The 16,513-nt window shown below is 32.5% G+C and overlaps 2 protein-coding genes and 2 long non-coding RNA genes across 4 annotated transcripts; 2 read left to right on the plus strand and 2 right to left on the minus strand.

Annotated features, from left to right (window-relative positions):
- Positions 1-354: 354 nt before the first annotated feature.
- LOC136224051 (uncharacterized) lies at positions 355-2,886 on the minus strand. Its single transcript, XR_010686264.1, has 4 exons — positions 2,601-2,886; positions 2,299-2,484; positions 774-915; positions 355-664 (listed from the first exon to the last, which is right to left on the minus strand). It is a non-coding gene; the product is annotated as an uncharacterized lncRNA (long non-coding RNA).
- A 928-nt stretch (positions 2,887-3,814) lies between these two features.
- LOC136222776 (uncharacterized) lies at positions 3,815-4,979 on the plus strand. The gene is made up of 2 exons (XM_066010500.1): positions 3,815-3,982; positions 4,167-4,979. Exons 1-2 carry the CDS (start codon positions 3,815-3,817, stop codon positions 4,977-4,979), a joined length of 981 nt encoding a protein of 326 aa, XP_065866572.1.
- A 2,036-nt stretch (positions 4,980-7,015) lies between these two features.
- Positions 7,016-10,676, plus strand: LOC136221528 (triacylglycerol lipase OBL1-like). Its single transcript, XM_066008898.1, has 6 exons — positions 7,016-7,349; positions 7,448-7,695; positions 7,813-7,846; positions 8,996-9,455; positions 9,573-9,783; positions 10,398-10,676. Exons 1-6 carry the CDS (start codon positions 7,016-7,018, stop codon positions 10,674-10,676), a joined length of 1,566 nt encoding a protein of 521 aa, XP_065864970.1.
- Positions 10,677-12,313: 1,637 nt separating this feature from the next.
- LOC136224169 (uncharacterized) lies at positions 12,314-16,198 on the minus strand. The gene is made up of 4 exons (XR_010686311.1): positions 16,073-16,198; positions 14,957-15,011; positions 14,804-14,865; positions 12,314-13,243 (listed from the first exon to the last, which is right to left on the minus strand). It is a non-coding gene; the product is annotated as an uncharacterized lncRNA (long non-coding RNA).
- Positions 16,199-16,513: the final 315 nt, after the last annotated feature.

Below are 16,513 nucleotides of genomic sequence, written 5' to 3' on the forward strand. Positions count from 1 at the left end.
TCATGAATAGTTAACCTTTTAAATGACGTTGTTCAAACTTTGTCATATAAACATATGGATGACGTGACGATACAAATATAAGACTGAAATTCTAAAGTTTACGTGACATTGTAACTGACATAATCTTTGTCATTTTAAATTAAAATTTCGTCATGAAACATAGATATTAAACTGACAAAATCCATATATTAAGTCATTAAAATATGTGGTTAAAGTGATGAATATCTACATTAGACTAGAATTGTAAAATTTTAATTGACATTATACCTGTCAAAAACATTGTCACTTTAACATTTAACTAAAGTGGAGAATGTGAACAATTAGAAAAAAACTATTATCGAAATGCACCTTTATTATCATAGCTCCAAATATTTAACATGTCAAATACAATAACAAAATGATACTTAAGAAGGAAACTTTCTTGTATAACAAGACCAATATCTAAAAGTACAAAGAAGATAACATTATGTGTAGGAGCCATCATACTTTGCAAGTAGCTATTTGGCTAATTCCTGAAGGGAGCTTTCTCTCGTTTTATGTTATGTATCCACATTGCCTTGATTCTTACTTGCTCTATGCTTTGCTTCAAATTCACATTATTGGCAGGGTTCACTTGGCTACCAGAGAATTCTTCCAATTCATCAGCTTTTTCATTGTTGTAGACCTGTCAGAATAATCAATTAAATTACTCTTAAAACTAATAGTAGCCATCATAATTAATTATTGTTCTTAAACTTGTCCAATTTGGATAATTTGCAAGAATAATCACTTACATGCGAGTTATATCCCAAATCAAATGGCTGATTAGCAATGCAACACTATATTTATTAAAGATCAGATCCCAGATCTCCAAGCCATTTCATAGCATTCTAAACTAATTCTAATGAGTCCACACACAATATCATGAGCTTGGACCTGCATTATATCGAGACGATGTAAATTATCAAATAATTGGGAAGAGAGGTAAGACTATCACTGAAGTTTGGATCTGGACAAGGTATTATAAAAACATGTGACAGTTAAAATATAAAACATACAGGATTGTGTAAGATCATCTATAAAACATATTAGCCCCACAAACTCAGGTTCTTCTAACGGTAATGTAGTATTATTAGTTTTTGGTATATAAGGTATAAATTGTTCTTAAATGTTGTCTACAACTTGCCATCTTCACTTCCATTAGAGGTAGGCCATTTAGAACTCAGTTCCCGTATGGTCATCCCAAGTTCATGAGTTCACATATTCAACTCATCGACCATTGCCTTTGCTTTATTAGCTTGAATTTCACAGACTAAACAATATCCTCTAACAAACAAGAATAGCATCAAGATATCTATAATTCAATAAACAACTACAAAAATTCAGAGAACTAGAACGGATTATGTATCCATGATCTAAGATGCATATTTATTATGTTTAAATGAAAGGATACTCTATATTTAACACAATAATAATCCATGTCAACTGAAAAAATCCAAATCCAAATACTTCATCTTATCTATACAAATACATATTCAAAATTTAACTCTATATGTACATTTTATATGTCGTTTGCAGTCAGAAAGCATGATGATTTAATTCCATGGTTTTCAACCATATAAAGTTTTCCCTAACACAGCAAATAGAAACATTGAAATGGAAACAAGTAACACATTGCAACTATAATTAGTAGCCCACAGTAAAGACATGAAACTGGAGGACTCATTCATTTCTCGAGACATAAGGAATGTGATATATGAACCCTTGAACCGAAGCAGAAATGAGACAAATGACAACACAAATCCGATAAGATCAATTGACTATAAAATATATGGAAGGAGAGAAACTAAATTTGCTAACTTAGCAGAAAGACATAGATAAGGGAAAAAGTCTCTTCTACACAACTAATATTGGAGAAAGAATCTTCAATGGAATTTTCTAGAAATAAAATTCCAAAATGCTGTGTTAAGTACTCTAAAGAAACTAAATTAAATTGGCAACTTAAACCCAAACAGATTCTAACCGATTATTATATTATGACTACGAGAAGAAGCATGTAAAAAGAAAGAATGAGTCGACTTAACCCTTGTAGATTTTCATTCTTTAGCTTAAACCAGGAACCAAAAAGAAATGGGTGGGAAACTTATAAAATGGTGGCTAGAGACTATTGTTTTCAATATTGTCTCAGAACTTAACCAACAACCAAGCAAAGCTAAAGAAACAGCCGAAACAGAATCTTAAACATCAATTTCTTCACATAATATAAAAATCATAAACAGCCAAACAAAATCTGGAAAGGAAAAAAACACAAACCATTACCATTTCCTATATCTTGTCTCCTTGTATGGTGCCTAATGGGCCTCAAACTAGCTCCTCCCTTTGAATATTAAGAGTCGAATTCTTGAAATCAGACGCAAGTGACTAGTCTCCTTCTCAACTTTTGAAACGATTGATAAATAGTCACAAGTTCAGCGAATTCCACAAACCCATAACTATCTATATAATCTGCACATGGAAGGAGAACAAATCCCTCATAAACACTTATGACAAAGCGCCAATATAATAAAAGCCCCTAATTTATAAATACCCAATTCATTCCCATAACACTTAAATTAACTAACCCGAAACACAATAAAGGGACGAGGGAGTAAGCATTGACTTCAATCAGACATCGGAACTACAATGGTGGCTAGCGGAGCTACAATTTGGGTTTGAAGAAAATTCATGGAGATGGACAAAAAATAGAAAGAAAGGGGAAAGAGAAAAGAATAAGCAATAAAGAGAATGCTACAAATATATCTGGTGGTTGGAGAAGGAATAAATGGCCATGAGGGATGCAGAACCAAAAATGATGAACACATAACTGAAGAAGAGAAATGGAGAGAAGAAAACGGAGAGGGAGAGAAGTGGTGGTGGTGTTGTTGACATTACAATTACAATAAAATAATAAAAAATGATAACATATATTTTATTATTATTTTTTTTGTAGGTATTATCATATTTATTTGTATGACAAAAAAAAATCGTTTATTAAAAATATTTCTTTAATAATTTTTTTCTCCAAATTTTGATTTATTAAAATTTCTTTATAAATATTATAGTAACAACCATTCATATATCATCACAATAATATTAAAATACATAATAATATGATGAAATATAATTTGTTACCGTTTGTTTGATTTAAGTTATCACGAATATAAAGTGTCATAAAAAATATTTCTTACCATAACGATAATTTTGTCACAAAATAATAATATTTCGTCAAATAATATTTTTCCCTCCAAATTCATTGTATTAAATTTTACCTCTAAAGCTTTAAGTTACAAGTTTTTTCTTATCGTCACAAAATATATCAAATAGTGACAAATTAGTAAATCAAAGAAGACGTCTTTCAAAATTGTGATGAAAAAATTAAAAACAGTGACGAACCTTAAAATTTGTCATAATTAAGTGATTATCAGTGATGAAATTATGTTCGTAGAAAAAATTATCGTCATAAAATGTCATATTTCTTGTAGTGTTAGCCGACCCCGAATCATTTCGGGACTAAGACTTTGTTGTTGTTGTTGTTGTTGTTGATGTTGCTGTTGTTGTTGTCATCATCATCTAGAGTTGCATTGTTTCACAAAGAGTTATCTGTATTTAGAGAAAGTTATGGTGTTTATCAATAGTCATGTTTGTAATGTATAAATACCTATGAATACAAGCAGTAAGGTAAGAGAATTTTATTCCAGCAATTATACTCTTCCTCTGTGCCTACGAAAGTTTATTTATTTTCTTCCAACAAATTGGTATCAGAGCCAGACAAAAATTCTCCTGAAAATTGAGAATCATGATGAAAAGAGAAATCACAATTGATCCGTGGGAGATCAAGTCGCAGGTTTGGAAAGCTATGTGCTCTTGCATTAATCACATCAAAGAACAAGCCGATTCTTTGACCTTTGAGGGGATCAGGACGTTGTTGGAGAAGGATTTGGGATTGGAGAAATATGCTTTGGATGTACAGAAGAAATTTATTATACAATGTCTAGTGAAGTCCTTAGAAAGTGATGAAGATGATGACAATTTTGAGGATTTATAAGAATTTGGTGAAAGGCATGTGTATTTAACCAAACAAGAAGAAGAAAATGTATCAGATGATGAGGAGAAAATTAAAGATTCTCCTGTGATGGGTCTTTTGCCAGAAACTGATCCAGTCAGTAAGAAGAAAGAAGTTCCAAATTACCAAGGCCATGTTGAAGAGAGATTCTTATATTAAAGCCAATTGTGAGGAAGTTACAACGATCGGTCTTTGTCGAATTTTAGAGGAAGATATTGGACTTAATAAATTTGCACTTTATACATACAAGAAATATATAAGCAATCTATCAGATGAGGTATTGCTATGGGTTGATGAGAATTTGGAGTCTTCAGACAAAGAGATTGATGAGGACGACGAAGATGAAGATGAAGTAAAACCAAAAAAGAAAATTAGTGCAAAGCAAAAGATACAAAATTCGGAAGTATCTAAAAAGAGGAAGAGGCTTGAAAAAGAAATCAAAGCATCGAGCAAAAAGCAAAACAAGCTTACAGAAGAAGCAGCAAAGGACAATGGCAGTGCAGAACGCACCGAGAATGGCTCTAATGATAGTTGTTCTCAATCATTTTTTGAACAAAGTGTCAAGAAAAATGAAGTTTCAACACCAACAAATGGTAAAGACGTTGAGCATATGATAATCAAACACGTGCCTGAGAACAAACGTGAGGCCAAACTAATTAAGGAACTGAAGGAGATATTTTTCAAAGAAGGATTATCATCAAATGCATCTGAAAAAGAAATCAAGGAAGTTAAAAAGAAAAAGGAAAGAGTGAAAGAACTCGAGGGCATTGACATGAGTAATATTGTGTCAAGTTCACCAAGAAGTTTCACTAGTTATGTGCCTCATCCAAAACCCAAAATACCAGTTTATATTGATAATAGTGATGATGAAAAATTTCGACGAAAACGATGGAGATAATAATATAGATGTTGGCGGCTAGAGTGAAGAGGTCAATAATGATGAAGTTCGAAGATTTAGCAGATTAAGAACTGTTATTGGTGTCACTAAGGAGTAAAAAATTATAAGTTTAAGGGGATGTGTTGAAATAATAAACTTATAATTAATAGTCTTTAAATTGGTTCATTGTATTGTCCAAGAGTCATTTCTGTATTTATCAAGAGTTGTATTGTTTCACAAAGAGTCATCTGTATTTACAGAAAGTTATGGTGTTTATCAATAGTCATGTTTGTAATGTATAAATACATATGAATACAACCAGTAAGGTAAGAGATTTTTCTTCCAGCATCTACACTCTTTCTCTGTACCTGTGAAAGTTTATTTATTTTCTTCCAACACTGTCTGGTCTGGTTTATAAAACCATGCTTAAAGGATCGCGGTGGGGGAAAATAAACTGAATCATTGGAAATGGAGAGAGAGTTATAAAGGTACATTAGTAAGGTATATTTCCAACACATGCAAATGTATTTTAAAGCCGTGAATCCTAATTATTAGATTTGGATAAAAGCAAACAATAGCATGGTATTGGACCAGTCTGCATGTTACATTTAATTGGTATTAGAGACGCACTTGTCCATGTACATTGACTATGGGATGAACCCATGCATGTGAAAGTTGATGGGCTTGTAACAACTCGGCCCAAATGAATAGCGCTAAGGTACAAGGTCTGAGCAATAAATAGACTTGAAGAACAGCGATTAGCGCATGGATGAGCTGAATCCCACATCGAAAATGGAGATAGAGTGATTATGAATCTCCATTTTCGATGTGGACCTATCAAGAAATCAATTGAATTAAAATCTTAACCTAATAGTTTGGCCCAATAATAGTTTTTTAGTTTTATTATCTCTGACATACCTCTTCACATGCATTGTCCATAGGCTTTTAGACGTGTACAAATTCATTAAGAAAATGGATTACTAGGATTCGAATCCTCCGACATTTGATCTAACAGGGTTTTATACTGTATCAATTAACTAATTAAACTAAAAAATAAAACTAATGTGTAGACTAAAAAATAACTTTTTACTATTATTATCTCTGACACCGCCTAAATTATTACATCTACCATGGTAAGATGGACATAGTGAGGATAAAAAATGTTATTACATGTTTCAAACTCAAAGAGCTTTCCTACGGGGGATGTGTTATAGACTAATAAAAAAATATATTGTTGAACTTAACTATCAACTTAAATTTTTAACTAGCACCATCAAAACCAATTTGTTAGATTAATTTATTAGAGCTATCATAAGAAAATTGCAATTGAAAAGATCATGGGAGCCTAAAAATCTTTATTTCCAAATCTAATAATTAATATGAATAAAGCAAACAATATCTATATGTTATTAGATCATCATGTATGTTACAATTAAAGTATTAGAGACACATCTCCATATACATTGATTTAGGGACGAACCATGCAAGTAAAGTTGTTAGTTGTTAGGCCTGTAGCGATTAGACGGAAATGAGAAGCGATAAGATAGAAGACTTGCTCAAGGGACTGCAATGGATGGCAACAGGAACATTAATAAACCGAATCCCACGTTGAAGGGAGTGATTATGAATCTCCATTTTCAATGTGAGATATGCTTATTTATCCCATTATCATCTCTTGAAACCATTCGTTTCTCCGAAACCAATAGCTTTTTACTATTATTATCTCCTAAACCAAATTGTTACATTAGAATATTAGAGGCTATCATAAGAAAAAAGTAATAAAAAACATCATGGGAGCATAGGAATCTTTTCTCCAAATCTAATAATTAATATGAATAAATAAAGCACCTCGTAGCTTGTGCTCTATGATGAAAAAAGAAGAAAAGAAACTACTTGCATTGCATGAATCATATCTCTACCTTTTCTTCCCACCAAATTTACCTATAAATACACTCCCAAACATCCTCCTTTCTCATTCCATCTTCAACTTAACTTCAAATCCTTCAGTAACAAAGAGATTATCAGAAAGCAAGTGAAATCATCAGAAAGCAAAAGCCATGGCTGGTTCTGCTAGTGAAGCCAAGGAGATTGAAGCTCCTCCAAGTTTCCTAATAGTGAATCCCAAAAAGGGAAAAAAGAGAGACATATTCAAGTATTTGGTAGGCAAAAATGTCAAGAGTGGAATGAGTTTTCTTGATAGTTCAGATGAAGAAATCAAGGGAGGAGCAGCAGTTGATCATAGATGGATGTTGCTGGTTTCTATAATCATCTGCAGATTCCTTAACCTTATTTATTTGCCTATGAAATACATTGGTGATGCTGTTGATTTCTTCCTCAATCTCATTTCCCAAAATGAAGGCCTTTCTGGCATCTTCCATAACTTCTTTCATGGTATATACTGTAGTTAAGGCTCAATCATAGATCTTATATTAATCTCTGACATTCTCTGGCTGGTCCAGATGAGTCTGATTAATGTGTGAATTTTGCAGGGAGTTTGAAGGTACCGCAGAAAGATTCGGAGACGTTTTTGAGCAACTTTGGGCATGTAGATGGAAGAATTGAACTGTATAGGAGTATAATCCTATCAGAGCAAGTGGATAATCATATTGTCTCAGATGTTGCAAACATAAAATCTGATTTGGGTAATAAATATTTAATGGATCTTTGTGTTATGTCAGCTAAACTTGCTTATGAGAATCCTAAAGTTGTTCAAAATGTTGTTGATAATTACTGGAAGGCAAGTTTCTAATTCTTAATCTATCATCTTTTTCATTAATTCCCTTAAATTCATCTCCTGAGTAATATAATATGTATTGTAATTGAATCTGATTGTGTCATTTCTTAACATCAACAGATGCACTTCGTCGCCTTCTACAACTGCTGGAATGGTAAGATATTAAGATAGAGATAAGTATTGACCTATCTGTTAAAGACCGAACCGAATCAAAATGAAATGAATAAAGAATTTTTTTTGAAACCGAATCAAATCGAATTATATTTTTGTTCGATTTGGTACAAACTGATCTAAATCGGTTCGATTCCGTTTGGGTTTAAACCATAAAAAGTATATTTAATAGCCTAAACTTTAATAATGATGGATTTAATTTATTCGATTTTAAAACACTATAATATATATGATATTATTTTACAATTATAATAGTACTAAATAATAAAATTATTGTGTTTTCAAAAGTAAAATTATTGTTTAGTCCTTTTAAAACAACAATAATACCAAATACTAATATTAATATCCTTTTTACAATGATGACAATACTAAAATGATAGTGATAATGTACTTTGACAACCATTCAAAATATACAACTTAAAATAGTAACTTACTTTTAAATAATTTTTTTTTATTAAAGTAGATAATCGGGTTCGGTTTGATTTTGTTCGATTTATAACGGAATGAACACAAAACTGATCTACATGATGAAAAATATAAATCAAACCGACTATATAAATCCGTTTATTTTGGTATTTTAGTTTTCGATTCAGTTTTGCTCATCTAAAATATAAATCGAACCTAACAATATAAGTAGACAATTTAAGATATAATAATAAAAGTTATTCTTTATCCTTACCATCAATTTAAACTACTTGTAAGCACTTGCTCTTCTTATATTATAGGTTGAAATTCTAATAACAACTCGAGTTGTTATTATTAGAATTTCAACACATAATAATACGAGTAAGTGATTACACGTTTGATGTCCAATCATTTTATAATGTTTTCACATTTTTACACCTTAAGATTTACATTGTTCTCCTCCGATAATATTGGAGACAAATTTATAACTCACATAAAATTATTATAAGTATTCGGTTCTCTACGTCAAATGCAGAACCTTTCATATATATTTTGCTAACAGGGACCCTAACAAATTATAAGAGACCCATTATTTTAATTATTAAACGGAGTGACAACGCAGTGCTCAAATGTGTATTCGATGTCCTCCAAGTGACATGGAAAACCGGGTACTTAATATAACGAGCTTTAATTAAATTTTACCATCCATGCAATTATTTGAGTGCAGAGAGCCAAAAGCAAAGCAACACCCAAGTGTTCATATGCTATGACAAGCCAAAAGATGCAAACTTGATAGTAGTAAGTTTCAGGGGAACAGAAACATTCAATACACAAGATATGGTTACTGATTTGGATTTCTCCTGGTTCCAAATCCCCAAAGTTGGAAAAATCCACATCGGATTCCTCGAAGCTTTGGGTTTGGGTAACAGAAGTGATCCTGCCACTTTCCAATTTCATCTCGCCAAACATGAATCTGACTTCTTCCATTTACACGGCGATTGGGAGTCCAAAATGAAGGAATTCGCCATGACTAAAGCTTTTTATGCTGTCGCTTTGACACTAAAACACTTATTGATTGAGCACAAAAATGCTAAATTCGTAGTCACAGGACACAGCTTAGGAGGTGCACTTGCTATATTATTCCCAAGTGTTCTTGTCATTCAGGAAGAGACTGCAATGCTTGACAGGTAGGGCTGTCGGTTTTTGACACGACAATATGATTTACAGATGACACGCTTTAATGATGCAGAATATGTAGATCATATAATACGATTATGACAAAGATAATTTGTTTTGGTATCCAGGTTGCTTAATGTTTACACCTTCGGGCAGCCGAGGATCGGAGACCCGAAATTTGCGGGGTTCATGGAAGCTCATCTTAATTATCCGGATACAAGATATTTCAGGGTGGTTTACTGCAATGATATGATTCCCCGGGTTCCTTTTGATGATGAGCTATTCGCCTTCAAGCATTTCGGAACATGTATTTACTATGATAGTTGGTACTATGGCAAGGTACGTACTTTTGGCCTCTAAATTTGATGTAGGCCGTATTTGGTGAAGAGTTTTTTTGGTACAAAATTAGAGGTTTGAGCCATTTTAGAGGTTTTGTCAAAACTTTAATAGTGGTATTTGGTGGAAAGAGGTTTGAAAGAGCTTATTCGGTTTAAAAAGCTAATTTTGAAAAAATTCATTTAATGAGCTTTTTTAATTAGCTTATTGCTCCATTTCTTTTCAATGACATTTTTATCCTTATTTATTACCATCTAACCCCCCAAATAAAGACTTTAGTATGTCCTTATTTGTCATTTTACACAAACAAATATTAATAATCAGCTAAGTTTTACCAAACAAGTTAGCTGGTCAAATCAGTTAGTCAAATCAGCTAACTAAAAAAGCAATTAGCTAAAAGCTAATGTAATCAGCTATCAGATAACAGTTATTTGCCAAACATGACCGTAGAGTTGTTAAGATTTAAACTCTCATTCGCTTTTAACATCCTTAAATGGTACATCGTTAAATTAAAAAGTTGAAACTGATATGCAAAACTTACGAATAGCTTTTATATGTTATCTCTGACACTTTCTCGCACCGACTACTCACATAGTTTTTATGTACATGTGTTGTAGTTTATGGAGGAAGAGCCAAACAAGAACTTCTTTTCATTGAGGTACATGATAATGATGTGGCCAAATGCACAGTGGGAACTACTTAGAAGTATGATAATAAGTTATATGTACGGTCCATATTACAAAGAGACTTGGTTGAGCACTGTGTTCAGGTTAACCGGACTTTTGATCCCAAGTGTCCCTGCTCATAGTCCCGTGGAGTATGTTAATTCAGTTAGGCTTGGGAGGGAGAAATCAGTTGCTCCTTTTACCTCTTTGAAAAGCTTTGTTCGCAAATAGTAACAAAGTTTTTGTGTTGCCCGAGATCTAGCTAGTCCTGAACCATTCAAGTGGTGTGTTGCTTGAAATCTGATTGGTCCAGAACCATTCAAGTCGTGTTACGTCAATAATAATGTTAACATGTCATTTTCTGAATGATCATGTGACATTCTTCTCTTTCTTATTCGCACACTATAAATTAAGGGGTTTTGATTTTATATAAATGTGTGCAAGCATATAAAATATTGTGGGTTTGTTATGATGTTCCTTTTCTTAATACAACCTATGTTTTTCAATAAATATTTAATGATATCGATGTGTATGCATTGGGTTGTTAATTCGTTTACTTTGTTATTAATTTTCTTGTTAAATTTTGTGTTTTCGTGCCCGATTCTAGTAAAGAACCAAACAGTTTCAAAGAGAACCAAATTCCAATTCTAAATTGAACCAAATGAATAGTCATTCTGATTCTGATGTGGTTTTCGATTCCGAAGTTTAAACCAAATACCCCTAAAAGATTATGTAAAAATGAATTATATCTCCATATTTCAAATATTTATAAAATAGTTTAATCTTCGATATTGATTATTTTGATACAAATAAAAATACTTACATGTGGCATAATGCGTTTGCCGAGTCGAAGAAAAAAGGTACAAGACAAATTCAAAGGACTCTGCTAATTCCGGAACTTGGTCAAGGCTAGATATAATGGTCATTCGGTAATGAACGGGTATTTCACTTTGATCAAAGTTGATTATATAATCTCAATTGTACAAGTGAAGTTGCCAACTTAAGTTTGCACCAATTTATATAATCTCAATTGTACAAGTGAAGTTGGCAAATTATCAATTTATCTCAAAAGAAAATTTATATATCAACTCAGTCTTAAATAAGTTGATAATATTTAATAAATTAATAAAAATAATAATTAAAACATGGATTATATTTGAACTAATTGGTCAAATATTGGAAACTTTAAATCTAAATTGATACCTAAATTTTAATTTAGACTGTCTATCAATTTCAAGAACTATGTTAACCATTAATTAATTTCCTACATGCCAAGTTAAAAGGCAAATGATCCTCAAACCTAATCTAGACTAAGTTTATTCTAATAGCCAACTTCAACTACTAAACATATCCATAAGTGTGATTAAAAAAAATATATCTACATGTTGAATGTGAAGACTGATCTAAGCAAATACAAATAACAAAATGTAAGGCCAATAAGGATTGATCCGAGTGGTAAGGCGTTGAACCTCTGCTTGACAGGTTTGAGGTTGGATTCTCCACTCCATCAAAATTTAACCCTCCTTGGTAGGTAAACTGTAAATTCCACTGTAAATCCTCATCAAGATTTGTGGTTTGCTCTAATCTTGGAAGTGGATTGACCTACCCTTAGCTATATCCAAACATAATTTGAAACTAAATTCATCTTACTAGCTAACTTTAAGCTCTAAAGCAATCCTTAAGTCAAATTAAATATAGACAGATACATTTATGCTGTTGCAGTAAATGGTATGTCTATGTTAAGAAATAGGAATAATATCACTGAAATATTTAGGAATTGCAAATGTGTATATGATCTAATATCAGTATTCCAACTAATTAATATACATATGATGTAATTTATTTTTTAATTAAAAGGCTTCACAATCAAAGAAAAAGGAGCTCCGACTAATCCCAACTAGGTTGGCACCAGCGAAACACCCTTGGCTCATGGACCAAATTTATTACAAAAAATGAAGGAAATACAAGATAAAGAAGAGAAACAATGAAAGGAATATTCATATATATAACCTAACTAATTGATGAATGAGTTTGGTTCTAGTATTTGCGGATGACAGCTCCAATGAAAACATTCTTGGTATTCAAACGGTCTTTCAACCTATTACAAAGTGAAAGACAATATATAAGTGACATTATTTTTTCCGTAATTAGTACTATTTTAAGTGGAAGAAAATGTCGTACCTTTCAGCTGGAATCTCCTCTGTAAAATTTATAGCTTCTTTTTTTGTTTAGACTTTTAAGTTTGGAGAGTGTTTTGTTGACGTGATGGAGTTTTTTATTTTTGGATTCTGAAACCATCAAGCCCTTTGGATTTTTGAATGTTGGGAGGAATAAGAATAGGGTTTTTCATGTGCATATTCTCTAATTACTTTCTTGTGCGAAGGATTGGACTCGAGAAAATAATTAGAGAATATGCACATGAAAAACCCTATTCTTATTCATCCCAACATTCAAAAATCCAAAAAGGGCTCGATGGTTTCAGAATCCAAAAATAAAAAACTACATCATATCAACAAAACACTCTCCAAACTCAAAATTCTAAACAAAAAAAAAAAGCTAAAGTTTATAGAGGATATTCCAACTGAAAGGTACGACATTTTCTTCCACTTGAAATAGTACTAATTACGGATTTGTGCCGAGGATTGGACTCAAGAGAGTCTACGGCTTTTCCAACATTAGTGGAGAGGAGAAAAGCGTTTGTGATAGGGAGAGAGCAGAGCTTGGAGAGTGATTGCAAACATCTGTATCAGCCGTCTTCAAAGCTACTTGTACCAATTCGAGAACAGACTTCTCCATTTCTATTGATATGAAATTGAATAAATTATAAACACTCTTGCTTAGAACAATTAATGAATGCTCAAGTAAAATAAACACTCTGTTGCAGCCAATTTCAATTTCAGTATAAAAAAATTCTTACGAGGTTTAAAAACTGAACATGAAAACAAAAGTAGTGATGTGATGTTATATATACCCGCATAGGATTCTATCAATAATTACCCTTCATTAATAAGCAAAAGCATCTAGGCCTTTAGGTGCATTTTCCTAAAATGGATGTGAATTCTTGTGACATGATTATCATGCATATACTATACATCAGGTTCAAAGTATGAAACTTAATAATATATTAGTTCACATATTGACTAATAAGTCATTAGAGGGCGAGCCTTGGCGCAACGGTAAAACGTTGTTGCCGTGTGACCAGAGGTCACGGGTTCGAGTCTTAGGAGCGGCCTCTTGCCAATTAAATTGGCAAGGGAAGGCTTGCCCCCAATACACCCTTGTGGTGGGACCCCTCCCCGGACCCACGCTCAGCGGGGACGCGTAATGCGACCGGGCCGCCCTTTATTGACTAATAAGTCATTATATCTAATAATTGATAAATAGCAAATATTCTCAAATTCAGGAAAACATTTCAAGCAATGTAAATGATGAAATTGTAATAAGCTCCTAATGGTTGTGTTTCATTAATCCTAATAATTTTGGTCCAGTGCTAGCTGGAAATATAAATAGCAATATAATACATTCCCATGGCAATCTCTGCTAAATTAAAAACTATAAATAGCCCTCTGCAACTTGTTTAATATAATACATCTTTGTTAAATGTAGTCATTCATGTGAATTTAAATATCTTCCCTTGCTCCATTTTTAAATAGCAGAAGGTATTGTTAAGAAAACCATTCCAAACATGTGACCATCTGATAGAGATAATCCTAAACAGGAAAATCAATGGTTGCCTCAACGAAAATTGATCGGGAGAAAAGCAATACAATACAGCTCGATGAAATTACATAAGTGAATATTCATTTCAATAAACATATGGCCTAAACCATACGCAGCCCCCTGAACTTGTCACTTTTAGTCATTTTGCCCCCTGAACTTACGGGACGATCCATTTGCCCCTTCAACTATTTAAAAGTGGTATTAACAACCCCCTGTTTTCATTATAACGGAAACAATTATGGCATTTCTCATTGCAAGCACCAAGGTCATAGTAAAAAAGGGTTGTGCACTACTAAAACAAGCTACAAATAAGGTTAGTATAGACAATACACAAGTTTTCTTGTAAAAATTGCATATATGGTTATGCACTACTAAAACAAGTAGCAAATGAGGTTACATATATGCAGGCTGGTTCCAATACTTCCATGAACACTTGTACTAATGTTGGAATTTCATTTTGTTTCCGTTATAACGAAAATAGGGGGTTGCTAATACCACTTTTAAATAGTTGAGGGGCCAAATAGGTCGTCCCGTAAGTTTAGGGGACAAAATGATCAAAATTGACAAGTTCAGAGGGTTGCGTATGGTTTACGCCTAAACATATTTAAAAAATTCATTTCAATACACAATGAACTTACTTTTCTTGTTTTGCCCTTCCAAATCCGTCACCTTTCCCGACCTCTCCTTGCATTTTCGATCACTGGAATCTTAAGCAAAAAATTCTCAGATTTCTAAAAGAAAAATACAAAACATTAAAAAAATATGGAAGAACAGAAGGAAGAAGATAAGACCTTTGTCCGATTTCTGATGTTTGAAACAGCAAACCCCTACCGCATGAGTCGAAAACTGAACAGGAAAACAAAAGTGGTGATGTGATGATCTATATGCCAGCATAGGATTCTACCAATAATTACCCTTCATTAACAACAAGCAGATTTTTATAGCAAAAGCATCTAGGCTTTTAGGTGCATTTTCCTAAAATGGATGTGAATTCAAGCAAGTGATTAAATCTAATAATTTATAAATAGCAAATATTCTCAAATCTAGGCTTTTAGGTGCTATTTATCAATTCCTGTGATATCATTATCATGGATATACATCAGGTTCAAAGTATGAACCTCAATAATATATTAACAAGTGATTAAATCTAATAATTGATAAATAGCAAATATTCTCAAATTCAGGAAAACATTTCAAGCAATCTAAATGATGAAATTATAACTTTAGTAACATTACATATCATTCAAATGAATTGTCTCTAAGAACTATTTCTAAAAATATGGCATAAATTATAGTTTATGCCTCAAAGTTGCAGGAAGAGATGCTAGATAAATTTCTATATCCATCCTTAAATATTGCACTTAGAGAAAAAGAAGAACCAATTATCTACTAACCCAAAAATCAGAAACAATTATCAATTAACCCAAAAGATGGGTGAATAAACAAATTGAAAAGCGCTAGAGAAACGTAAATTTATTCCCCATGTGGAGCACAACCTCATGAACATCTTAGGGTTTGAGTTACCCAAAAACGTACTCGTCGGAGGATGACCAGATGGTCATCAAAAAAGTTACCGCGACTTGAAGAAAAGCAAAAGAACTCTGAATCAACATGATTTCTCCTTCCTAAACCAAAAATCCCATTACTTAGAACTAATTAAAATCACTAATTAGGATAATTAGGAATTAACAAAACCTAGAGCAAGAGAAAAGTTTATTGAAGAGAAAGAAACACCTTTCCCACAACAATCGTGACAATCAACTCGGCTTCTTCCTTGTTTCTTTAGGCACATTTGATTATATTTTTCATTAATCATCATCCAAATTACCTCAATTAAGTTCATCTAATACCTAATCTTATCTAATTAAGAACAGAAACAGAAAAAAAAGAGTTCAAATCACACACACCTCTGATTGGACGAACCAAGATGGCTAGGAGGAGGAAGAAGTCGATATGGTAAATAGAGAAACGAGAGAGCGGCGGAAATAAGTGAGCAGAGAGACAAGAACATAGGTTTTTATATTAGATTAGTTAGGTTTCAAACCGTTGATCATAACAAATGGTCAAGATTTAATTAGGTTTCAATTTTCCCTCCTCTTCTTAAAAGGGTAAATTACACTCATGGCCACTGAATTTTACCAATTTTAACATTGTGCCAATTGAACTTCAATAATTAACAGCATGACTACTGAACTTTACACTTTTTAATATCAATGGCCACTCAAGTTCAACTAACTCCTCAAAATGATAATAACGACCTCAAAATGAAAATATTCAAGATTTAAAGTTGTGCATAACGATATTTACCAAGAAACCACATTTTTTATTTTCCAAAATCACTTTTTTTT

This window comes from Euphorbia lathyris, chromosome 3, assembly GCF_963576675.1.
Source record: "Euphorbia lathyris chromosome 3, ddEupLath1.1, whole genome shotgun sequence".
Classification (NCBI taxonomy): Eukaryota; Viridiplantae; Streptophyta; class Magnoliopsida; order Malpighiales; family Euphorbiaceae; genus Euphorbia; species Euphorbia lathyris.